General features: G+C 34.6%; 1 protein-coding gene across 1 annotated transcript; it reads left to right on the forward strand.

Annotated features, from left to right (window-relative positions):
- Positions 1-2,749: 2,749 nt before the first annotated feature.
- LOC121974468 (E3 ubiquitin-protein ligase SHPRH-like) lies at positions 2,750-27,593 on the forward strand. The gene is made up of 20 exons (XM_042525545.1): positions 2,750-2,936; positions 4,254-5,130; positions 5,405-5,608; positions 9,109-9,167; positions 9,273-9,771; positions 11,595-11,795; positions 12,752-13,007; positions 15,748-15,991; positions 16,093-16,253; positions 16,338-16,952; positions 17,813-17,976; positions 18,173-18,389; positions 18,460-18,651; positions 20,053-20,169; positions 21,044-21,289; positions 24,489-24,675; positions 25,236-25,447; positions 26,020-26,171; positions 26,674-26,929; positions 27,012-27,593. Exons 2-20 carry the CDS (start codon positions 4,316-4,318, stop codon positions 27,276-27,278), a joined length of 5,064 nt encoding a protein of 1,687 aa, XP_042381479.1. The 5' UTR covers positions 2,750-2,936; positions 4,254-4,315; the 3' UTR covers positions 27,279-27,593.
- The last annotated feature ends 146 nt before the right edge of the window (positions 27,594-27,739 follow it).

Genomic DNA, 27,739 nt, shown 5'->3' on the forward strand with positions numbered 1-27,739 from the left:
ATCATTTTTATATATATATATATATATATATATATATATATCTCGAATATATTTAATTTTAAAAGAAAAATTACTACAACTTTTTCATGAATCACATATCTTTATTTATTATTTTTTTCATTTAATATCTTTATATACCTTTTATTTAATATTTTAATTAATTATGATTTTTAATTTAATTTATTTATAATTTATAATTAATAAATTAATACATTTATGATTTTAAATTTAATTTAATTATAATCTCTCTCACACACACAATACTACTTTAATCATTACTAATAATTCATAAAATAAAATATTATAATTAAATATTTCATAAAATAATTTATTTTTTTATTATTTAGAAAGGTTAAATATGTAATATCATTTTATTATTATTTATTGACGGTACCTTTAAGAGGGGAACAAATAAATTTGGAAAAACTTACTTTTGAACTTAAAAAAATACAATCATAATTTCTTATTTTAACTTTTTCAATTTTACAAACCTTTGATAAATTTTGATGGACTCCATATCTAGTCATCCTGTTTGACACTCTCTCTTTATATATTTTAAATTACAAGCCCCTAACTATAACAATTATGACATTTTAATTGTTATATAATAGCAGTTACCATTCAGTAATTATAGAATTATAACTATACTATAATTACAATTTTAGTAGTCATAATTTAACAGTTGTTGTAACTACATAATGGTATCATTTACAATTTTGTAGTCATTACAATAGTATAATAACTATATCTCATAACTGCTTTAATCATAATATCGAGCTTTTGGGGACATAGTTCAGGGATAAGTATTTAGGATAAGGCTGTAGTAATCGAAGAACAAAATTTGTCGAATATTTTATTTCTTGCCCAGACATTTACCACTTGAGCTTTCCCCGCTTTAACTCCCTCTTAATAATAGTGGTGGCCATATGGATTAATGTGAATGTTTTTTGTTTTATTTTAAAAATTAATGTATCTATGTGTGCAATAGTGGTTCAGGCATCTTTATTTCTTTTTAAAATCAATATTTCCTTAAAGAAACACTATACAAAGAAACATTATACCCTATAAGTATGCATCTAAAAATTTTAATCTTGAATATTATAATTTAAGAGGAAAGCCTCAACCCTTAAATCCTAAAATCTTAAACCCTAAATACATATAATATACTATGTAATTATCTAAAATTTTGAATATTATAATTTAATAGGGAAGCATGAATCCTAGAGAAAAAAAAATCTTATTTACTCAAACCCATTATAACGAAGCTCCTAAATCCTAAAATCGGAAGAGTATACCGGTAGACGAGAAGAACGTGCATGACGACGTTCGAGGGACGAGAAGTCGGGACAGAAGCCTACTCGAGGAGAAGGCCGAAAATTGGATTCGGGTGAACCCTATTTTGATTGGCCATAATGACCCAAACGATCAGAGCCTTAGAAGAAGAAAAAGAATCAAAAGGAATTGGAAAAGCAAGCTGAAGGCACCCTCAACGAAGTATTGAGGGCGCCTCCACTGCCTACAGACATGAGGGTGCCCTCAAGGCATTGAGGGCACCCTCCACATTGTCCAGGACACCCTCAAAGCCATTGAGGGTGTCCTCGACCCAGTCTACTTGACTGTTTCAAATTTGGATAAAATTTTATCCAATGTCTCGACGGGAGGGGTGAATTGTCTGCAATACGAAAATACCCTCCTCTCCTCTTACCGGCCCCACTACGCCAACACAAATCACAAATCTTTATTTATTATTTTTTCATTTAATATCTCTATATAATTTTTATTTAATAATTTTAATTAATTATGATCTTTAATTTAATTTATTTATAATTAATAAATTAATAAAATTTTAATTTAATTTATAATTTCATTTAATATTTAATTAATTTATGATTTTTAAATATATATATATATATATATATATATATGTCGAATATATTTAATTTTAAAAGAACAAAAAGTACTACTTAATTATTACTAACCATTTATAAAATAAAATAATATAATTAAATATTTCATAAAATAATTTATTTTTTAATTATTTTGAAAGATCATACATGCAATATTATCTTATTATTAAATATTGACTCCACCTTCTAAAATAGGTTTGAAAATTTAAACTTGTTATTGAACTAAAAATCTGAAATCTTATCTACAAAATATAAAAGTTTTTTTTTTTGAAAGTTTTTCAATTTTATAAATATTTGACAAATCTTATATTAAAGATGCTCTAAGTACTCATATCCTAACCGCTATAAATTTAAAATCAAAATGATAAATAAAAAAAATACAAAGACATCCTCTTCTAATGATCCTAAAAAAAATATATAATTTATTTATCTAATTTTTATTTTTAGTTTCGTTATCTTAAAAAATATGCTATGTTTATTTTTTTTTTCTAGGGCGAATACTTCAATCTTATATCATAAAAATAAAAGCATTTATCATGAATAGTTTATAAATCTAATTTTTAAATCAACCGAAAATACATCCATTAATTTACCCATTTTTAATAATCGTCCATTAAAAATAATTTATTTGTATATTTGGAATGGAGGCGCCCACGGCACATATGTTACATTTTTAATATAATATAAAAAATGGTGCAATTGGATTTGGAGCGTGCGTGTGGTTGCGGATGTTGATCACCAGAGCACAATCTACCAAGGGATGTGAAGGGTTCAGGGGTTGCCACGTCTTCGAATAAAATGTATCCATCCGTCGGATCTGGCACTCCTCTTCATCCGCCGCATGGACTTCGTCAGATCTCGATGCTCAATCCGGAGCGAGCAAGTAGGAAGCCAAAACCTCTAGGCTGCTCTCAATCCCAACAATCTCGTCGCTCGCCCCTTCTGCCCTTCTCTTCTGCTCGCCGTTCGTTTCTATCGTCACCGCTGTAACTGCCATCGCGCGATTCATGCGGGAAGCTCTTTGCTGAGGTACTTCATCAATGCCTTATAAATGTGCTGCTTCTTCATCTTCTTTCTTGTTTTCTCGAAATTGCTTGAAGGTTTCTTATTATCTTACTCCGAAAAGATCGTGCTTGCTGATATTGGTATTGTGATTGCTGAAACTAACCTATAGATGGAAGTTGGGAATTTTCTGGATGCCTATGTCTGATTTATTATTTCAAGTGTACTTCAATTTTACTCTATTATTCGTAATTTTTTTTTTTGTCTATAGATGCCTGTGTTGCTTGTTTAATCCATATGCTTATGTTTTAGCGTCTAATGCTCTGATTTTCTACCTCTCCATGCGATCATGTAGAAAGGGTTTTGGAAAAACACTTCACCATAAATTCATCTAGATAGCTCGTTGCAGGTCATTTAGCCAACTTTATCCAACATCTATCCCTAGCGATTTAAAATTTTTGTTCTTGCTATATTGTTGCCAGATTTGGTTCTCATCATTGGAGTAGTGCTTCAATGATTTTTTTATGGTGATCGATGCCTTGTCTTTAGTTCCTATTGACTTTTATTTTTTTAGTTTTATTTATTTGTTTATTGTTCAAGAACACCATTTTTTACTTTTTTTTTTGTGTGTGTCTTTGACCATTTTCTTCTAGTGACCAAAATTTCATTGGTTTTGTTTGGAACTTTCCAAGAGATCTTTATTTTTTATACCCTAAAACAAAAGGAAGTGATAATACTGAACTAGTCTTTACATTTATTTGCGGCTATAGAGGAGTTGTATAAGGTTGAGGTCTCATGCATGGTTTTGAATTAGCAATGGGAACAATATTGCTATTATCAAGAACATATGATATAGCTGAAGTACAATCCAAATATAGTTTTGGGGTGGTGGAATCTGTGGTATTACAACATAGGATTTATATTTTTCATAATTTTTCTTAAGCTGAATGTGAGAGATTACCCTTTGTTTCACTATAAGTGGAAGAAGAATTAGTAAAGGATCCCCACACCACATTGGAGGTGGGATGTAAGATAATTCTCCATTTGGGGTTGGTGCGACAAGGTTATACTCCTCCTGATAGTGCTCTTTTACAGATTCAAAGCTGAAAGTCTCATGTATCTAGTTCATTTACCACTAGACCAAACGACTATTGGTCGCATTCTACTATCTTTACTGAGGTAAAATAGGAAAACTTCATTCTCGTAGTCTAACCAAATATTCTTCTATCAATATGCTTCTTTGAATTGACTCAAGAGTGCAACTTTTACGGATTTATTTATCTGTTCCTTGCAATTTCTAAAAAAAAGTTTATTTGTATATCTCATTTGCTCCTTGTTTTGCAGGCATTTTACAGTCCCATTCAGGTTATGATGGGTTATTGAGCCTAACCCCATTGCCCAAAGAGATGGGTAGAAAGAAATCCCACCCAATTAGGTCTGGAGGGAAACTATCTGAAGTCTGTTCCCCTAGCTGTAATGAAGCACACAATTCGAATAATGTTAAGACAAGCAAACAAGTAGGTGTAGAAGATGACAAGGAACATTCCGAATTTAGCCAACCTATTTATATTGATATAGATTGCAATAATCAGGGTTCCACAGAACATGTTGATATAGCTGAAGTGATTCTAAATTCTGTTAACAAGGCTGGTGAAATAATTGATTATGGATTGATCAAAGCTAGGTTGAATAAGTTAAAGTTTTCTCTACGATTTCATCTATGCAATGTGAAGAGGAGTAGCTTTCGATTAGGCCAGTGGCCTGTATTATCAGCAGTCAATAGTATCTTTTTAGAGTCTCTCTTTTTAGAAGATCACTGTACAGAGGATGGAAGAAACCGGTCCATCTTATTATCCGGTACTTTTGATGGGTCTGATGAGGGTGTCTCAGGTCTTGTCCACTTAGTGAGCCTGGGGTTCCTGAGTTTAAGGCTCATTCATGTTGTTGAAGATTTTGAGAAAGCTCCTTCCTTAATTTTTAGGATAGAAGTTCTGAAAAATGCTTTTGATGCATCCGATTCCCTCTTAGAAACAGTGAGGCAGCCATGGAGAAAGAGTATGATGAATGCTATGGCCTGGTTACGCCCTGAGTTTACAACTTTAGAAGCTATATATGGAATAAAAGACCCTTCTTTCCCAGTGGATCAAGCTGTTACCAACAACCAAAGCAAGTATACACAGTTTGATGTTGCTGAATTTTTTGAAGCCATTAAGAGGTCAAGGTGTGTACTAAAAGTCATGTAATCTAGATGTAGATTGCTTCAATTCCCTTCATTATTTATCGTATTACATATGGGTGGAGTTGTAAAAAGTTATCATGCTGTCATGCAGATTTTTTTGATTTAACCACAAAATTGGGGAAGTTATTATGTCAATTTCTTCCCTGATGCAACCAACGCTACAATTTGATTTTTTAAATACAAAAATATTATTATTTCGTCCGTTGGTTGCAAGATAATTTGCTTTAGAAGTTTCAGTTTATTTGTTTCTCATCAGGGAGGAACCTATGTTGGATGAAGAACTTCCTGACTTGCTTCCTCGTTTAAGGCCTTACCAGCGTCGTGCAGCATATTGGATGGTCCAGAGAGAGAAGGAAGCCACAACTTTAGGCGAGAAAGTAGCTGTTCAGCTATCTGCTCCATATTCTGTGCCAATTAGTTTTGTTGATCAAAGTCCTAAAATGTTCTACAATCCATTCAAGTAAGGCTTTAAAGAGGCAAAATTTGATATTAAATCTTTCCTTGTCTAGTTTGAAAATCATTCTTTTAAGACATTTCCAAAGCTTGAGTAGGGAGATCCTTAACTATCTACCAGAAAAGCTATCACTAGCACAGGATCATTATGGGCAAGGTTTCTGTAGGTAGAAGATCTTGTGAAAGGGAGATCGTTAAGAGACACCTGACTACAAATGGTTATGAATGTATCCACATGTGGGTGCTAGACTTGCCTCATTCTTTGCTTGCCTCAACAAATGATTGAAGAATCATGTCATGATTGGTAGATCCTAATGGTTGTGACATGGCTCAATCAATAATGATGGCTAACAATCTTTTAGTTCAATGTAAATTTAGATAATCCAGTTTTTTGCTATTTATTTATTTATCATTATGATTATATATTTTAAATGATAATAGTGACAAACAGATAGTTAAGAAATAAAACAAGTATGAAATGTTGAAAATTAAAATTGTCTATTCCATGAATATATGCCCAAGAGGAAAGTGAACAAGTCAGTTCCTTCAAGGCTTTTAACAATTACGGCAAATATGATAATATGTGGAACTTGTTATGCTCATTTTGTTTTCAGGTATACAAGGACTACTTGTGCGTCCCAGTTTTTTTTGGATAGCGCCTTCCTGTATCTTATTGCTCCATTGAGCTGTAAATATGACTCTATCACCAGTAATACTCAAGGCTTCAATTACACTAGGTTGATTTTTATTTTTTTGGATCCTCTTTTTCACATGTTAACACTCATATCTTCTAATTGATTCAACTTTTTCAACTACGAAATCTACTATTCTTCTTTGAACATTCTTTTTCATCTTAGCCTATTTTCTCTCATTTGATCTATCAAAGTTACACTTTATTGGTAACTAGCAATTTCTGTTTATGTTCTTCTAAGACCCATATATTCCTCTCTACATACTCCTCTTGATTATACTAAGTTTTCATACATGTTAATGACAATTGCATAATACTCTTTAAGTAATCCATACTCTTTCTCTTTATTCCAATAGTGGAACCAGAAGGTGTATATGTGCCAAACGGAATCTAGAGTCTATCCTATTCTTTCTTGCTAATAGCCTCCATCTTTGTTGATCTCATTTCTATGGTCAAGACCATACTTTCTCCTGTGGCATTCTGGTTGACCTACCATCTTTGATCCCTCTTCTTTGGTACAATTTGTGATTTCAGAGACATAGGCAACATCTCCTTCCACAGATGCTGTCCATCTTATGTCTCTATTATGTTGAATATAGATGAGAGTTCTTTAACATTAGAGCTTCTCACGACTAAGGTTTGCAAGCTTTCAATTCATTGTCTTGTTGCACTAACAATAGCCTGTGTTGTTCATGCAATTCTTGCATAAAAAGGGCAGTTCGATGCACGAAGCTCCCGTCACGCGGGGTACTGGGGAAGGATCCATTGTACGCAGCCTTATCCTGCTTTTTGCAAAAGGCTGTTTCCAGGATTCGGACCCGTGACCTTTTGGTCACATGGCAACAACTTTACTGTTGCGCCAAGGCTCCCCTTCTTCATGCAATTCTTGCATCAAAGAAAAAAATTGCAAAAACACCACCAGCCTAAAACTTTGCTCCATTTTTCCTTTTCATCAAGGGAAGGGCATTTTGCGAACCAATTGTGTCCAAAGTATGTCAGGTTCTTTGACTACCCTATCTTTTAATTCTACAATCTCTCAAAATCTTATGGGTTTTATAGTATCGCCACAGAGAAATTAAATGAAAAAAAGTATACCTTTTGGGTTGTTCCTATCAAATTCTTGTCCATGGCATTTGACAAAATCCATCAATATTCTTGAATCAAAAAGAGTTGCATAAATTCACAGCTACTTACCTTACTTTGGCTGGTGATTGATCCAATTCTCATATGTATTTTTTAGCGCTCCGAACTATGGATATGGGCATAAATACAAGATCTGCACACTAACACCAAAACTCATGCTTATTGGGGCTAATTATCCTTTTTTAGGGAAGTCTACTATTGGGATCACATGCATCTGTTGTAGTATTATTAGTACATCTCTTGATGATTTCATTGATATGCTCAAAACTTGATGGGTGACAAAGGATACTCGTAAATATGTGTTGATTATATAGACACATTCTTTCTTATGATTGAAATTTCTTCAGTCTGTTCGTTGTTTCAGAAAGCATCAAATTAGTTTCTCTGTCTAGGCGTACAAGAAACATATTTTGTACGTTGCTTAAGTGAACACAATTTCTTTTGTATGGACTCCATTTTTTGGTTAACATACTTTTATATGTTATTTGGAGGGGAGCCTTGGCGCAACGGAAGTTGCTGCCATGTGACCTAAAGGTCACGGGTTCAAGTCTAGGAAATAGCCTCTCGCAAAGCAAGATAAGATTGTGTACAGTAGACCCTTCCTCGGAACCCTATATTGGTGGGACCTTCGTGCATCGGGCTGCCCTTTTATACTTTTGTATGTTATTTGTTTTTGTTATATGCATTGTCTGGATTTATCTGCAAATATCTGTATTTGGCATTATGGATTGCCTAATTTAATTGTTATGTGATAAATGTTGTTTTTATTAAATGCTTTTGTTAGTTAGTTTGATATACTATATATCAATTCATATAAGTTTTGCGACATTATATGATGCATTATTGTCAATTTAACTTGTTACTTCTTAAAATACTATGGACCATATTTGTGGTCTGTTTATTACATGTGTTCCTTTTACTTTTTGGTGGCTTGACCTTATACCAGTTGCATATAGATCCCTCTTTCTCCGACTTCGGGAGTAGTATCAAATGGTCACTATTTCAGTTTGATATAAGAATTGCTTTCCTTCTAGGTAATATTGATGAGGTGAATATTAGGCTTTTAATGTAAACTGAAAACTTGTTTTGTTTAGACTGGATCAATCTCCTAGAGCTTCATTTGATAAATTCTTCTTTACTCATTCATTTTGGCATGATTAAAAATGCATTAGATTATTCAATATTTCTCATTTCCTCACAAACTGCAATGTGATTCCGTATCTTTATTTGTGTATATTATTCAATGACTCGGGAGACATTTTCACGTCTCCAAAAAAAAATTGCTGTTGAAACAGGAGGGGGAGAGAGAGAGAGAGAGAGAAGAGTAGACGTCAAAATTACTACTAAGCTTCAGTTTAGAATCTCAGCTACCATGAAGTCATGGCCTACTTCAGGATAAGCTCTTTCTAAGCTTTGCTAGCCTGATAAAACCCCCTTGATGATTAAACTTAAAAGTCTTCATAGGAAGCAAGGAATCCAAAATGAATGGTAATAATATACAACAAGGACAACAAGAAGATTAGTTGCAACTGAAAATCATGTGCTAGGTTACATAGAAGTGTTTTACCATTGTCAACTTCATCTTTGTTCAAATTGTTCTTGTTCACCATGACATAAATTTCGTAGCATGCCACAATATTACAGTTTATTTGATTTCTTTTGTTTTTTTTCAGCGGAAGTATTTCTATGCGTCCAAGCTCATCAACGTATGTTTCTGGTGGGATCTTAGCTGGTAACTGATCTTTTCCTTCTCTTTTTAGTGTTTACACAGAATTCCATTACCTTCTTAACACCATGCCATTACCAATTTCCCTATTTCTTGTATTCCTTAATAAAGATGAGATGGGTTTGGGAAAGACTGTTGAGTTGTTGGCTTGCATCTTGGCCCATCGTAGACCATCCATGGAAGCAGGTTATGCCTACCAAAATTACTCTCGTTCTAACAAAATGGAACCCAAGATAAAAAGACAAAAAAGAGAACGTGTTGAGTGTATTTGTGGAGCTGCCAGTGAAAGCTCAAAATATACAGGATTATGGGTGCAATGTGATTTCTGTGATGCTTGGCAACACGCCAAGTGTGTTGGATACTTCCCTAAGAAGAACTGTTTGACTTCACATGAAAATGACTCCAAAGATGGTGTTGTAAACGGTTTGTCCAAATCAAAGCGTAGTAGGAAGTACAAAGATACTAGCATCAAAACAGAAACTGATGAAGATTACATATGCTCTCTGTGTTCAGAGCTTATTCAAGCAGCCAAAATTGACACATGCAGTAGTGCAACTCTTATAGTATGCCCAGCACCTATATTGGCTCAGTGGGAATCAGAGATACTGCGGTATGTTTTTTCTTTTGTTTCATTAAATCTCTAAGTAACTTTCTTATTCCATTTCCATTGTTTGTTTGTGCCTTTTCTAATTCCAATCATTGAAAAGCTTGGAAATTATAGATGTGTGTTTATGGCAACACTTGTTTGTGTTTTTTCAGTATGGTTGCTGCTGTTGTACATAAATTGTTTTCAGAAATTCTTTTTGATAAACTATTAGAAGATTATAATATAAGACACAACCATTAATACACTATTTTATCAGTAAACTGGCGTTCAGTATATTATATTGACTGATCAGCATTGAGGACTGGTCTACTACCTAATAATTTTGACAGAAAAAATATCATAAACACTTAAAGAGATGGGAGAAACTGATATGCAGTAGAACATGAACATGTTGCAAATTTTTTCTTTGAACATTTATCTTTTGTTTCTTGTTTTGTCCATTCCAAGCTGGTTTCTAATTTAAGATAAAAGCTCATCTGCCTAAGTCATGCATTTAAGCTTGCAATTTGCAACTTGTGGATACATATATTTTTTAGTTGATGATGTGGATAGTTAGTCTACAAGGGAGTTAAATGATTTAATCAAATTTCCATTTCATTTGTATTCTTATGGATAAGATATAAATCCTATGTAACTATTTTGCAAGCACTTTTCCAGTGTCTAGAGCCTACGTTACTTGGACTTATGTGCAAATAAATGAATGAATGTGGATTAAGGTGTCTAATACATCTGTTTCTAGAAACTTTTAAAAGTGATTGATAGAGGATAGGTCTCCACTTGGTGAGTGTCAGTATCCAACATGGGCATGCATGGGTAGTTGAAGAGTCCGATATTAGAGATAGAAGCATCTTATGTTTTCTTGTTAGGAGCATCTACTTTCCTTCTTGATGTACTAGAACGAATATCCTATTCTACAACTGAATATCCTAAACAAATTAGAAAAAAAAGTGGACCAAAATACTAGGAATTTTTTGAGGGAATGTGGGATTTGAATATCTCATAAGAATCTACCTAATTATTGTTACATCAGGGAGGATAAAAGAAGGTAAAAAGAGTTTGAAAAAAATCTTGAAGTGCACCAGATGGGAAATAAGTGGGTTGAGAACTGTTGTGGTTATAAATTGGGCAAAGTGAAATAAAATTTCTAACATCACAATTGAGAAATGAGATAATTATATGGGATATAATGTCTGCAGGGCAAGCTTAAGGTTGAAGACTTATCTCTCTCATACTATATATAGGCAGCCCAGCCTAAGCTGAGACCGCTGGTGGAGGAACATGCGTGAAGATCCTGTAGGTATTATCAAAGTGGCAAAAATATCATTTTCCCAAAGCAAGCAAGCAAGCAGACTATATTGACAAGGAAAAATTTCTACATCCATAAATTGCAAACTTAAATCCAAATTATCAAATGATCACCAGTCAGATCACAAATGCCTTGAATCATCCTGAATACTCCTAATGTTGATACCAAAAACATGCCGTGAATCTTAGCTCAGAAAATAAATTAAACCTGGGAATGTAATCTTCTCTTGAGCCTAGACAGTTAACTACGGGGAGGAGACTGCTTCGGGAATATAGAACTCCACCCAAGTTGCTGGTGTTGAGGCTGTGAAATAAAAGTCTCAGCGTGAAGATCCATTCTTATTGCCTTCACTTTGCTTTATATTACGTTATTTTCTTCAGTTTAATCCCTTTTTAGTAAAAGGGTTTGTATTGTTTTCATTTGAATCTTTATTGGGAATTTCTATATAAACACAGTTTTCTAATTCATTGATTTGTGTATTTGGCTTGGGTTGCGGAGCTAACCTATTTCTCTGATCTAGTCATACAAGGTCTGGATCTCTTAAAATCTGCAATTATGAAGGTGCAAGGAACTTAGATTCTTCGATTACTTCAAGAACAGATATGATGGAACTGGCTAATGCAGACATTGTTCTGACAACCTATGATGTATTAAAAGAAGACTTGTCACATGATTCTGATAGGCATGATGGTGATCGTCACTTTTTAAGATTCAAAAAGAGGTACCCATGTTAACATTTGATTTTCTTGTTTGTTTGCTTTTTAGTTCATCTCATTTGTTTGTTTTTTTTTCTCTTTGTGTCTTCTTTTAGTGCATGTTTTTCTTCATCGGTGCATTATCATTTTATCGAGGAGTTATACAAATTGAAGTATCAAACAGAATGTGTAATTGCTAAAACTTTGTTTTCTTTGATCCATGAAACAAATCAGAATGCTCATGATTTATATAATGGGTGCTAAATTACATGGTTAGTTTCTTAGTTTCCAAAAAGTTACTCTTTTTCAAGTTGGTGCTGTGCTGCTCTTTGTTTTGACGAAACCCTTGGGCTATTTTGTCAATCAAGTCCTTATGTACACTACCACACAAAATTCTTTTAGATATAAGCTCAAGATTTATTATGCACCACAATCAACTAAGCAGCAAGCACATACTTTCCTTCTTAGTACTCAAAACCATGGCGTTGATGAATCTGGAATTACAGGAAAAATCTCCAGTAAGTGCAAATCCTGGTCCTTGAAACATTCTGTTCCGACTTTCAAAACAGTGCATGCCTAGAAAATTTTGTCAAAGGTTTGGATAATTTTTCCTGTTGATAGAAGCAATACTCTAATTCTAATCCCTATTACGTATATTTGCATGCTTTTACAATAGAGGTTTCATTGTATAAACCTTGTTCTATTTTTTGGGAAAAAATTTGAAAGTTGTACTCAATTGAAAATGCAGAGGTGTTCATCAGGAAAGGAAAGATGAGTGCATAATACTGACTGCTGTTTGCAACAGGCATTGACATCTTTAGGTTGGACAATAGAGAAATTAAACTCTGCAAAACCTCCTTAGAAACATTCCCCATTCAAAATATGTTTCTACAAAACTAATTCATTTAATGTTTAATACATGCAGACACAATAAGTGAAGAAAAAAAAGATGGATACTTAGTGAATTTGTTAATATGTTCAGGTATCCTGTTGTCCCTACTCCACTTACAAGGATTACTTGGTGGAGGCTGTGCTTGGATGAAGCACAGATGGTGGAGTGCCACCAAACTTCTGTGACAGAGATGGCAATGCGTCTGCATGCACAACATCACTGGTGTATCACAGGAACACCTATTCAACGGAGGCTTGATGACATGTATGGGCTTCTACGTTTCCTTAGAGCAACTCCTTTTGATGTCTATCGGTGGTGGACTGAAATTGTTAGAGATCCTTATGAGGTGAGGTTATTGTGTCTTCAATTGTTTGAATATGTCAGTTAATTAGCAAATTTATTTCATGCAGAGAAGTTTTAACTCCAACAGATTGACACATGAGCACCAATTTTGACATACAAGTTTCAAAATAGAGATGTTTGCATTTTCTTTTCTAATTTTTTATGAACCTACCCCATACTAGCAGTTTTTGATCTTTTCCAAGTTTTTCTTGTTTAAAAATAACTTGTGTAACCTTTTTCTGAATGATTTTTTTATAATACTTTATGTATCTTTTTAAATATCTTATCTTGATATTGAAGTTTCTTAGCCTGGAGTGCTTGTTTATCTCATAGAAAGTTGAACAGACATGCCTCCTCTGAACTTGATGAGAGCATGCTATTTCCTAACTAGCATGTATTGAAGATACACCTTTCTCCTAATGGCGATATAAATTAGTTGTCATTTTCTTTGAAATTGTCATTCCATTTAATGGTATTCTGTTAACGTTTCATCTATTTTTCTGTGGAAACCTGCATTTATTCATTGACATGGGTGTAAGTGAGGACTTCATTTTTAGCAAATGTCAATACTAAACAACCCAAAGAGTTGGAGCTCATGGGCATGGCTTGTAGATGTCCTTGTGTTAATATTATCTGGGAAAAACATAGTGTTTAAGAGTTTGTGTCAAATGTTTACATGTTGAGTGGGCCACTAAGCAGACATATTTGGAAGTGAAGCAAACCTATAACTTATAAGAACCACTCTACAAATAACTCATTAGTTGATCTACTAAACATATAACTAAGGAATTTTAATACCATAATATTATTAGCTAAATTTCTCCAAAATATCATTAAAATTTTCATCTATTGTCTGAATGACTGAAATATATAAAATACTTGTATTCTATCATAATAAATCCTCCTCCTCTGCATCTTGATTTAACATAACTGGGTCTTCTTTTCCTTAGCATTTTACTCAATGATTGTACTCACCTATAAAGGAAAAAAGTGTCTAACATCTTAGTCAACAAGTCATCTTTGTCGGTGGCTAAGTATGAGGGCTAGGAGATATTGACATCTTCTGATTAGAGAGACTTGAGGAATAAATGAGAGTCACTAAAGATGATGGAGGGGTGATGTCTATTGGTCAAAGGTGTATGAGTAATATAGACATTGATGGAATTGCTATGGATGCGGGTTGTGAAACTAACTCTAATCAACATCGATTAGTGTGGACATTTAGGGAATATAGATGTTGACGTTGGGAGTCTATAGTTGAATCTATTGTGGTCCTTTGGTTGACAATCTCTTGTGCTCTGGTTGATGACTGTTCCTATCCTTTGATTGATTATTTGTCATTGTTCTCTGGTCAATGATCTATTGATGTCCTCTTGTCCAAGATGCTTGAGGAAGAAGCACTGTAGCTTCAGACGTGCTTGACTGTCTGAGAGATGTCTAATGAGGGTTGAGGATGATAAGGGATCGTTGAATAAGTAGCTTTTCACAAGTGAAAGGTTGTAGACAATGAGCTACTGTCAAAGAAGTAACCTTCGGTGAGCAAAGGGTCGAAGACAATATGATTTATAAAGGGTCAAAGATGAATCCTCATAAAATAAGTCATGAGGTTTTATTTACTCAACCACATCTTATTAATGGCTAAGTTGAGAATCATGAATTGGTTGATATGTGTAGAATCAGTACGAAGTGTATTGAATTTGACTAATTATTGACTTGTTTGATTCACTCATATGGTTCTAACCATTTTGAGTTTGAATTTGATGCAGATTCCGGAGGTCATAACTTTTGACTCGAGACTCGGAATCAAGTTCTGTCTGCACTTACGCGTGTAGAATTCAAAGATTTACATTTGTTACTAGAACTGTAACCGTCAAGTTTCGGGCCCAAAAAACACCGTTTAGATCCTTTTCAGAGCCTCTGAACATCTTTTTGCTATTTTTGGTCATATCCGTTTTTATGGTATTTATGGTATTTTTGGTAAACCCGGTATATATGGGTTAGGGGTTTGTCTATTTAAGCGTCCTATTTTGATAATTTCTTTCTGTTAGAAATTTTCTTTTTCTGGAAAGGGTTTCTTTCCTTTCTTTGCAAGATAGGAATTGATGTCCAAATATTATGATTTCTTTCCTTTTTTTGAATCTTAGGATCTAGAGTCTATATAAACAATTGTTTGGGTTGATGTTTGACAGTTTTTTATTAATGCTATTTTTATCTCGTCTCCTCCTTGGAACGACGAGTTTTCCTTTTTCCTAATATTCTTGCACGAATCAACTGGAATTAGAAGGCCGCTTCAGGTATTCGTACGCGAATCAACATATTTGATAGTCACTTCCGGTATTCGTGCATGAATCAACGGATTCGATAGTTATCCACTGCATCAGAATTAGATTAAATTGTGTGGTTCATAACCTGAATTGTATGGTTTTAATAACTATGATGTAATGTTCTTAATCATAGGAGGTGGGTGACCATGTTTCCAAATATTTGTTGCTTGTTGTCTCAAATACTAGAAGAAGATTGTATGTTATATGTGTCATTATATTTCTTTTGGCATTGTCAATGACACATATTACAAGATTTGTAATTTTCCTCGGGGTTAGCAACCATCAGCATTCAATAGACTCATGTTTGGTCTATTAATCAATATTTAGCATTTACATTAAGTTTTGTTAACCGGATCTGGTCTCTGTATGTTGCAACTCCTTTTGTACTTACGAAGGTCCTTTATAATACTTCTGTTACAGAAAAGAGAAGCAGTAGCTATGCAATTTGTACACAACTTCTTTAAGCAAATAATGTGGCGGTCATCTAAACTGCATGTGGCTGAGGAGCTAGAGTTGCCGCCTCAGGAAGAATGCTTGTCATGGCTTACTTTCTCATCAATCGAAGAACATTTCTATAAGAAACAACATGAAACTTGTGTAACCCATGCTCATGAAATTATAAAAAACTTGAAGGGTGATCTTTGTAAAAGAACATCTATGCCTGGTAATAGTTAATTTTCCGCCTCTATTATTATTTATCGTACTTCAGGGGAACCTCTGCTTATTTGCAATTCCCTTTATGATGCAATGCCTACTCATCTGCAGGCATCGATGCTTCACGCTGTGACTTCCTCTCACATAATGAAGTTGCAAAGCTTGTTGGCCCACTCTTAAAGCTCCGTCAGGCTTGTTGCCATCCACAAGTGGGAAGCTCTGGTCTCTGCTCATTGCAACAAAATCCTTTGACCATGGAAGAAATTTTAGACGTGAGTAGTAGTCTCACCTCATGTACCATTATTTCAAAAAATATGCTCGTGTTTTGAGGATTATAATTTCAAAATTTTCTATAGGTTCTTATTGGAAAAGCCAAAATCGAAGGAGAAGAAGCTTTACGAAAAGTTGTTAGTGCATTAAATGGTCTAGCTGGATTAGCTGTAATTGAGGAGGATGTAAAAAGGGCTGTGTCATTGTATAAAGAAGCATTGGCATTAGCTGATGAAAATTCGCTTGATTTTCGCTTGGATCCATTGTTGAACCTTCACATTCACCACAACCTGGCTGAAATAATCCCTCTCACTTCTGAATTTTCAGAACATTGCTTATCAGCTGGATCAAACCCTGCTGATAATAATGAAGTGAAGAAAAGGAAAGCACCTTACATGGACAAGTTTGGGAAGTACTATGTAAAGAGAGGCAAAACTAATATGGACTGCAAACCAGTTTTCACTCGGCAGGATTCATCTTTGGAGCAACATAATACACACGATGATGGCACCTTTAGTCATTTCTCCTCAGATAGTAAAAAGACAAGTCCAGAAAGTGATGCTCCTTGTCATGTATCATCTGGATGTTATGCTATCCCTTGCTTGAGGAAGACGTGTGAAACCATTAAACAGAAATACCTATCTGCCTTTGTTATGAAGTTGTCCTTGGCCCAGGAAGAATTCAAAACTTCATCCATGCAGGTACTTGGTCATATATATGTTCCCTTTCATACGTATTTCTGATTGCATTGTAAAAGACTAAAAGTTGTTACAATAAAAAGTTTTCCTTTGGGGTTTTAACTTCTAATTATTCCTTTTTGGAGTTAAACATTTTATATTTAAAAAATACCGAAGTGATATTGGTACGGTACAATACAGTACCGAAACCGTATCGTTCCTGTCATAAATTGAAACTCTGATACGGGTTGAAATTTTAAATCATGTGGGAGATACTTCAAGAAGTTATGTAGGGGCATCCTATATTGTTGAGTAGAGTGCCCACGTTGCATACATTTGCCATACAGGTTGGGAGCGCACTATTTTTTTGACACCCATTGGTTTGTAAGGGTTTCAATGCAGACTTTCATGGGGATCAAATGGATGTTCATATACCTTAATCTTTGGAAGCTCAAATGGAGGCTCATTTACTATGTTTTCTCATACGAATCTTGTCTCCAACTATCGGAATCATATTTCTATGCCAACTCAAGGCATGTTTATTGGACTTGGTATATGCAATAAAGTTCTCATCATTTTTTTTATTGGCTAAAAGTATGGTTTTTTTAAGACATCATGTATTTATAGACAAGTAATTGAGATCGTTTGGTATTGTAAGTACTGGTTGGGACTAATATTGTTTTATATAACTCAGGATATCATGTAAAATTTGAAAAATTCTTTTTTCAGTTGCTAACCACGTGCTCATCCAAGTGTTGATGAAAATTTCTAGTTAGTCAAAAAAAAAAAAGGGAAAAAATTACCACCTAAATCTTGTAATAGTTCAACCTTATGTGTGTTTCAAGCTTTGCCATTAAAAAATTTGGTTGTATAATTCTTTCCAGGTCTCTAAGAATTTAAATGAGCTAGAAAATCAAAGCAGTTGGTGGTTACATGCGCTTAATCTTATTAATCAGAACAAGGAATCATCAGAGGACCTTAAACGGAAGATTGAGCAAGCTCTCTCTAGAAATGCACAAAGTGCAGGATTATCGAGAGTTTCATCAAGGTTTGTTTTAATTTCTTTTTGTTGTTTTTCTTTAAGGTGTCACCTTATGAATTTTTCTAGGTTAGTAAATAGATGAGATCAACCAATTCTTTATTTATGAGATGAAGAGTTGAATAATCTGGATTGACAAGTTAATGAACAGGTGAAGTATTGGAGATGCTCTTTCTTTGTCAACCAATTCCTTTTTGTTGATCAGGTTTAGAAGCTCAAGTGGATTAATGTACAATATCCAGACTAGTCTTGATTCTTTGGGAAGTTCCAGGCAAGAATTAATTTGCCGACTAAAAGAAATTGATAAAACAATGACCAATCCCAAGGACGACGACATTGAACGTCTTAGATATTGTCCAAATTGTTATGATGTTGGCGATGGCATTCTATGCCTCCACTGTGAACTTGATAATCTATTCCAGGTTGGTTATCTGTGATTTTATGATTTGTAATTGTAAGTTCTGAATTCCTTTCTAATCTAAATTACTCCAGGTATATGAAGCTAGACTCGCTCTTGTGAGGAAAGCAAGCAATTGTGCGATGTTTGAATCAGTAGAAGAAGCTTTGGACATGCAAAGGCGAAATTTGGAGTTAAATCTTTTTTTCCGTAACAAGAAAACTTCAACAGAAGTTGACAATGGGAATGGAAAGACTAAGCAACGTCTTGTTAAAGAATCTATTCAGGTAGTTATGTAGATGCATATTGATGCATTCATTATCTCTTGTAGTACAATTGATTTTCTGTATGCCATTTTTTTCATTTCTTCTCTGATCAAGGTGGGATTTAGCTCATCAGCTTTGGTGTTTTGCATCTCAAATAATGCAGTGGCTAATTCAAAATGCTTATGAACTGTATGTAGGCTGTGATATGTTTTCCAACTGCAAGTTTCCAAATTAATGTTGTTCTTAGATGTTTATTGCACGACTACTGATCCATGAGATTCATATTTTTATTCTCTATTTTGCTTGGAGTTGGATACGAGTATCTGATATGGCTATGAATCCAAATATCTCACATGACTATTTTTAATTTTTTTTACATGTGATTGCTAGAAATATCAAGTGTCTACATAGAGTGTCAGGGTACCCGACCCTGATATGAAGGGATAGATGAAGAGTCAAGTATAAGAGCTAATTTCAATACCTGTTATAATGTCAAACAATTTAGCAAGTTGATTCAAACATTCAGGGTGCCTTCCAGGGTAAAGTCTCCTCTGACTTGGTATAATTTCTCGAGGCCAGTGTAGAGATAATTAGAGTGAAAAAAGATTTCATTCATTTTTCCTTCTTTTTATCTCGGTATCTTCTCATTAGTACAGGGCACTTATTTGGTTTTGTCCTGGAGTTATTGTTTAAGATAGAGGAAGACCACAACTCTAGAAACCCCTCAACTTTGCTATGTTGTTTTACCCTATTATTAATGTCATGATAATTTTAAAATTATACAGAAATTTGTCCATTCAACTCAATACTTGAACTTTTATGTAGTATTGTTAAAGTAAATTTTGTTCATGGGATCTTCAATACAACTTAGTTTTGTTCTAATTAGTCCTGGAGTTTCTGAGATCTCATCAAAATCATTTTTCACAGTAGCATATAAAAACAATATCTATGATCAAGTTTATCTGCATTATGACTAACAAGTCCATATAGGGTGTGAATGTAGGATAACAATTGCTTAAAATAGTGTGTAAACATCAAGTTTCTATTCTCAGGATAGTCCTTTTCAAAGAAGTAATGCATGTTCAGCTTAACACTTGTCAGTTTCATTTTGTATTTTCTGAAATTTTTTATTAGAAAATTATTATTTAGTATCTTCTAGAATTTTAGTAAAAATTTATTACATGTACACTAATAACATTGCTATTTACATTTCTTCCAACACAAAAAAGTTGACAATATATGTCTTGTGATCATGTTTGTGGAGTTTTGATTGATTTTGTTGAGGTTATATACTTATATGTCCATGATCTTTGGGTGTTTATGACCATTATGCTATATGTAATAACAAGCATTACTTTAGTTTTATCTTTGTTTAATTATTGTAGTATTTGCAGATCTGCATTTTGGTTTTGATTAATTTAGGTATTGAAAGTCCCTTCTGAACTGGAGACTACTCTTAGAGTCATAAAAAGCCACTCGAAGTCGATCTTAGGAAAGCAGGGCTTGGAATCTGCTAAAAAGCACTTGCATCTTTTTGAGGTATTTCTTTGATTTATTATTGATTTTGTTCTTGTTAATTGTTACATATATTGTTCTGGATAATTACTTGGTTCACTTGTTCGCTGTGTGCAAGAAGCTTGTCTGATTGTTTGTTTTGCACAAAATGGAAGTCAAAAGGTACTCAAGGGTTTCAAATAATGCAGTATAGTGTTGCTGCCAACTATGCCTCCTTGTATGTACAAAACTCATAAGCACTAGATGTAGAAATAGATGAGGCATTTTTGAGATACTTGTCTCAAGCAGCATGCCGAGGACAGGATATCAATCATAGTTGTTGTACTATGTTAGTCTAATTGAGCTTTAGCAAAGGAACACACTAGCTACAGCTTTGTTTTTCTTCTGCTACTATATGTTCCTTTTGTTAATAGCTTGATATCTAGAGATGCAGCATCAGTCAATATAATTTTGATACTCGTATTTATCATTCTACTTCTGTTATAAATATGATATTCTGCATCCTTCCAAGGACAGAAAGAAGACACTTACACATCCATATCATTCTGAACTTAACAATCACTATAACTTGCATTTATTCAACATTTTTTTTGGTTGATTAATCAATGACTATGCAGGTAGCATGTCGTAGTACAACATGGTTTTATCCTAAGAGTAATATAGCCATACCTGATGGATCCATTCTTTCTTGTTTGGCATGTTGCTCTTTGGGGTACGCTCTGCTTGTTTGTAAAACATTACCTAGCCAATCTTGAAGTTGACGTCAATTTAAGCTGTTATTCTATGGCATGACTTAGTTTTCCTTTTTAAAAAAGTTTCTGTTTTTAGAAGCTTTGTGCTAATTAAGCATGGTTAAAATATGTTAAGATAATTATTCTTCAGCCATAATGTTATTTAGGTTATGCGCAAGGAATACACTCATGCAAGATCCTTGTCAAGAGCTCAAGCTCAGGTATTGCGTGCTCATGATGAAATCAAAATGGCTACCACGAGATTGAGTCTAAAAGAAACAGAGGATGAACCTGCTGCTATAAATGTGTTAAGTAAAGGAGAAGTGATTCCATCTAGCCTGCAATTAACTAGTGAGAAGTTTATTTCATTGTCATCATTACAGCGCCTTAAAGGACAACTCCGTTATCTCAAGGTAAACTAAAGCCTCCGTTACTCTGTACTTTCATTGTTATTGCCTCGTTAAAATTATAGCTTGGAATGTGTATTGAATTTGTCAATCACTCATTTGATATATTTCACAAGAGCTCACCAACAGCAAAGTGTTAGTAGAGTTTCTTATTTGATTTTAGTATTTGGCTTTGTATAATCAGAAAAATTGGATTCATTGCTTCTGTCATGCAGTTGCACCATTGTAACTAATGTGAGGCCTCAAGCATTGACTTGATTTAGAGTAACTCAAGAAATCCTTAGAGAAAAGTGAAGTGAACAAGAGTAATGAGCACAAGAACACTTGAGCTTAAAAGATGTTTTCTACTTGATTCTTCTTGAGGGAAACACAAAACAAATGGAGCTTTATATAGACCAAGACCAAGACCTCCACATATTCTAAAACATAATTAATGACTATAAGTGCCAATGAAATGGTTGGGAAATCATAAAAACATTAATGAGACACTTTGGGAAAAGGTTGAATGCTTTGAGGGCATTTACTTGTTGCTTGATTGGTTGTATGTCTTGCATGTTGATTTTAGGATTGAAAGTACCTTTGAAGAATGATCCCAAGACCCTTAAATGTTGCATAGCATTTGAAATTGGTATGGCTCTTTGGAATTATGCATTATAATGAGGCATGGATTACTTCAATTATGCTAAAACGTAACACAGTTCGACAATTATGGATGAATTTAGGGTTTATTTTTAATTTTATAAGTTTGTTTTATTGTTCAAGGTTGTTTTTTTAAAGTGTTTGTTATAATTTTTAGGGGTAAGTTAAATCTTTAATTTTTTTTTTTTTTGTAATTTTCAGAGATAGGTTAGGACTTTTTAGACGATTGGTTTTATTTTGAGTCAATAACATTTTTTCTCTTTGGTTAGTTGAATTTTTTTTTTAGGTTTAATTTTTCATGTTGCATTAATTGGTATCGAAGCAAAACTCTTAGTTCAGTCTCACATTTTCCTTCTTGTCCTGAAGTTATACACTCAAAAGAACTCTGAATCACTCTGCCTACACTACCAATCGCATGAAGGATTCCAACATCTATGTTTCACACCCACAACCCTCAATCATTCAACCTTGACACAATTGACTGCCTAACAGCTCGACACCCTAACTGCCTGACACATTAGACTGACTGCGCACCTCTGTTCCCACTTAAGGAAAACATGGCTGACTCCTTTCAAAATGGACAACTACTCTTCTTCCATTGTTCCCATCCTTTCTATTGCCAACTCCTTCCACCAAGGCTCCTGCATGCTTTAGTTTTTTTTTTTTTTGAGCCTCATCCAAAGAAATCGACTGGATTCCACAATCCACACCCCATGTTCCTAATCAATGCCAAAACCATTCCTGCTTATTGCAATACTGCCACGGCCTTTCAATGTGTCTGATACTGACAAGCTATGCCACCCTGGATTAAATCATGTTTCAATTAATTATTAGTTCCCTCAGGATGGACAGTTGGCTAGCGCATGTGGTGTTGCCACCATGAGGTCTAAGGGTTAAATCCCGGCTAGTTGCCGAGTGCCTGCCCTCCCTCATGCGTTATTCAACTGTCCAAGGCTAGTAGCCACCCGTGATTTATCTCTTTCGTGTTGGCCTAGGGACGGGCTGGCGAAGCCGTGAAGGCGCTGGAGACAAGCGAATCGCCTTTTTGCCACCATGTTTCAATTAATTATATTTTTTCTCTTTGGTGGGATAAATTGTTCGAGTTTTTTTTGTGGTGCAATTTTTCATGCTGCATCAAAAGACTAATGTAGTGTTGAGCCTCAATAAAGAGCCTACCTGACAACATATTGTAGCTTGGTATGACATTCTCCCCATTGATTTTGACAATGTCTCTATTGCCTCTTGTACATGAAATTTCTATATCTGCATGGAGAACTGACATAGAATTTCAGTTGACTCCTCACTTTGTTTCTCTCGACCTATCCCTTATAATGAACCAAGTATTCATGTCATGTATTGGGCATTTGACCATTCAATCAACAAGGATGTTGCTTACTTCGGTGCGCATGTTAGCAGGAGTATATGCTTGGATTGTCCTCTAAATGAACTTGTAGATAACTTTCCCATCAGAACATTTTGATGATCTTAAATGAACTTTCTTCTTATCAAAGTATTGGTAATGCCTTTGAACCTCTTCTGGCAATATAACTTCATGAGGACCATGTCTCTGACTTGGAATTTCATGGGTCCTCTTGTGATTGTTGACCATTTTTCATCTTTTTGGCAGCTTTGTACAAGTAAGATCATGCTAATTCAGTTTGTTAATGCCACCTTTACCCGTGTTGACATACTGTTGGACTTTGTAGGTGGTGGCTAAGGTGCTTGAAGTGTAGTGACTTAGAACAATCTTAAATGGGCTTCTTCATGATGATTTACTCCATGTAAGTTGTAGTAGAATGGAGTAACTTCTAGCAACTTGGCCCTGCTCCTTCTAATTGACACCCATGGTGTCAAAGATATACCTCTAAATAGCGTTTACTCACTCAGTTTAGCTATTTTTTTGGGAATTCATGGCTGTCGACATTGTCAAATCCAAACTGAGTAGCTTGAAGAGCTTGGTCTAAAAAACCTTCCAGTGAATCATGAGTCTCTATCACTCACAGTACTTTTTGGAGTCCCCACATTTTTCACCACACTTATGTTGGGTGTCTCTTCTGTTGAACATTCTTTGGATGCAATATGAAATTTACATACTTTGAAAATCTGTCGACAATCACAAAATACTGCAGATTTGGGGAGTCCCACAATAGAATCCTGAGAAACACTTTCTTGTGGTTTTCTTTTGGCTTCTCTGGTACAGGTAGTGGTGGAACTGAGGTTGCATTGCCCAGGAACTTCATGTGCACTGAACTTGGGTTGAGAAATTGACTTGGACACAATCGCCATGATGTTGCCAAAAACACCATGTGTGGCAGGACTGCAAGCATGGTGGTTGTGGAATAAATTTAAGTTTCTTCCTTGTTGTTCAGCCATGATTTAAAGGGATCTAGGATAGATACACATGGCCCGTGCAGGATTGATAGAGCCTGGTTATGTAGTTTTATGTGGCTTCCAAATATTTATGCTTGCTATATTATTGATTTTGGGAACATTTCTTCAATGTTTCTGTTGGATGTTGCAACTTTCAAATCCTTGTTTTCTTAATCAGCTAAATGTTTTGATGCAGGGGATGGCTTTCGCTAGTCAAAAAAGTCCTCATCATTCTGATTCACTTTCTATGCCTCATGATACAGCTTCTGATGAAATTAAAGGAAGAGTGACTCAGACAGATCATGAGCCTTGCCCTATATGTCATGAGAAAATTATGGATCAAAAGATGGTTTTTGAATGTGGACATGTCATTTGTTGCAAATGTGAGCAGTTTTACCTTTTCATTATTCTTCTTTGCTAGTGTTGTTCTCATTGATTTCCTCGTTTGTTTGGTTACACTAGGAGAACTTTTCACAGATTGGACTTTATTATTGTCTAAATGCGTAGCAATATGCTTTCAGTTGAAGCCATCCATAGTTTCGGACCTTGTAAAATCTGATGGCATTATTATTATTATGATTTGATGCTATGTAAAATCTGACAGCATTACAATTATTTTATGCTATATGTATTTATCAGAATCCATCTTGTGAATTGACTATATCTACTTTAGCTACATAGTTTTTGGTGAGCCTCCCGTTTTTATCAATCTGATTTCCAGGATAGTATTTGAGTATTCTGGTTGAAAATGCATTTAAATCCATCTCCTGCTGGAAATAGGTGCATAATGTCATCCGATCCATTTACATATCTTATTTGTCTTGTCTTGTTCGGCAATCAACTTTTGTTTACTGGTACAAGGTTTTATAGCCTAGCATCCTCTTTTCAGTAATATTTGAACGTTTCTAACTGTGCCCTCTGAACGATATCCATATGATTTTAGGTTGTCTTGAAATGACTGAATATGCAGTAGTGCATTCTGGAAGAAATCAACGAAAATGGATTACATGTCCTACTTGTCGTCAGCGTACAGACTTCGAGAACATTGCATTTGTAGATGAAAAACAGAATGGCAGTGATTTTAGACCCAATTCTTCTGAACCTAAAGTTGTTTCTGAAAGCAGTATCACAGTCCAAGGATCATATGGAACTAAGGTATGCTTCTCATTCAATTAAGGTTTCCAAAATTTTCCAGTAATTTAAAGAACCTAGTAAACTATGTTTATTAGGTAAGAACTGGAATTTTGTTAACCATGTAGTTTCAGGAAGGTACTTATTCGTCTTAGTTCAACATTGCAAAGCCATTTCTTGCTTAAATTTACTGCTCGTGTGATTGTTACTTGAAACTAGAAACTGATTTTTGCTGGTGTGGTCATTAATTAATAGAAAAATGCAAAGATTCAGTTTTTTAGTATATGTATACATTGATTTCGTACACCCATCTGACCATCCATAAGCTTTTACTTTTGATGAAATTAAAGTTGGCCAATCTTCCCAGATATTTTGTTTTACATCTCATTTTTCTGTGCTGCTAATATCACACGTTACTGGAAAACTCAAGTAACTGCCAAATCTTAATCAGTTTGATTTTACCAGGATGTATAGAATTTGAAACAAATGCTAGCAGTTCCTCAGACTCCCATGCTAATTTATATCTTTCACCAGTTTTTCATTGAAGTACCACCATGTATAAGTTCAATCTAACCATTTTTCTTTGTTTCGTTAAGATCGAAGCAGTTGTAAGAAGAATATTATGGGCAACTTTAAATGATCAAGAGGCCAAAATTCTTGTGTTTTCCAGCTGGAATGATGTTCTTGATGTGTTAGGGCATGCCTTAGCTGCTAATAATATTACATTTGTTCGGATGAAAGGTGGCAGGTATTGTTGGTTACTTACTATATGAATCATCCTTGAACTTTTCTCGCTAAAAAATAGTTTATTTCTTTATGTTTTAATAAGTTGGTACCGTACAAATCTTAAAAATAGTTTGTTTCTTAAGATCTTGTAAGTTCAATGCCGACCACAAATATCCTCCACCTTTTTTTTGGCTTCTTCCAAGTTTTTCATTCTAAACTTTCCTAATATTTTCGGGAACTTACAAGAGTAAAATCCACCAACATATAGATTAGCATAACAATAAACATAAATAATCACTAGTATGGTGTATGAATAAACAATCTTCTAGAAGTCAACAGGAATATACGAGCAAGAGTAACACTAGAAGTCCACAAAGTAACATAAATTCTAGAATCTTTTTTGTGGTGTATGTATTTTCGACCTTCCAGAGTTAGTCAACATTGTTATGGTGTTTTTTTATTCAATGCATATATTTGTAATGAATCTAATCTGTCATTGCACCTATCAACCAATCTACTTATAGGAAATCGCAAGTAGCAATTTCACAATTTAAAGGACAAGAGAATTCACGAGGTGAAAAGGCAAAAGGGCAGCTCATTGCAAAACCTATCCAAGTCCTCATGATGCTTGTTCAACATGGAGCGAATGGTCTGAATCTCTTAGAAGCCCAGCATGTTATTCTCATTGAACCGTTGCTTAATCCTGCAGCAGAAGCACAGGCAATCAGCCGCATCCATAGAGTCGGGCAGGATAAGAAGACATTTATTCACCGATTCATAGTACTGATTATTATGCGATTTTTTTTTTTAAATTTTTTTATAGCCATCCTTACCTCATTGTCCATTGTCCTTATTGTGACAGGTCAAGAACTCTATAGAGGAGAGTATATACAAGCTGAATATGTCTAGAGCAGTCAGTTCTGTCATTAGTGCCAAAGTTAGCAAAAACCAAGATCAGCCACTTTGGACACTAAAAGATGTGGAGTCCTTGTTCCCGTTGGCAAGCTCGTCTGAGACGCATGAAGACGGAAACGATCGCGCTGCAAGTTTTAGGAATTTACCACCAGCAGTTGCAGCAGGACTGGCGGCAGAAAGGAGATTGATGGAGGCTCAAAACAATTCGCAATAACTTTAGGTGCATTACCTCTTTGACGATTCCCATTGATAATGATCCATGATCTTGCCAACCAGTAAAGAAAATGGAGCTGTCTTGTGTTTCTGGGGACCATTTTCTTTTTGTTTTTTCCAATTTTCACTGATTGTGAGATTTTTGGGAAGTCGTGGTTTCCTATAAAAACCAAGGAAACCTTGATCTTGTATTTATATATGGAGAGAGAATGATAGGGGAAACATTGATACGATCAGCCAGTTTGAGGATGTAAATGTTATTGACTTTGACCTTCAGAATTTAGACTTAATCTTTAGTGAAATATGTTTAACTTTACCTCGGTTGTGTTATAAAAGTGTCAGGCTAATGGACGTGATTCGAACAGGCCTAAATAGCATGCTTTGATTTGTTTATTTCCAAATTAACCAAATGACTCAATTGGGTTTGCCCTGTTTTCATCTTTTAAATATTTTTTATTTTTC

The sequence above is a fragment of the Zingiber officinale genome, chromosome 4B, assembly GCF_018446385.1.
Source record: "Zingiber officinale cultivar Zhangliang chromosome 4B, Zo_v1.1, whole genome shotgun sequence".
NCBI lineage: Eukaryota > Viridiplantae > Streptophyta > Magnoliopsida > Zingiberales > Zingiberaceae > Zingiber > Zingiber officinale.

Excerpts from the sequence above, each read along its gene's own strand:
- LOC121974468 (XM_042525545.1), top strand. The coding sequence starts at position 4,316 with ATGGGTAGAAAGAAATCCCACCCAATTAGGTCTGGAGGGAAACTATCT. Across the intron at positions 5,609-9,108 it reads ATGTTCTACAATCCATTCAA|CGGAAGTATTTCTATGCGTC; the intron begins GTAAGGCTTTAA and ends GTTTTTTTTCAG. Across the intron at positions 20,170-21,043 it reads AGCACTTGCATCTTTTTGAG|GTTATGCGCAAGGAATACAC; the intron begins GTATTTCTTTGA and ends AATGTTATTTAG.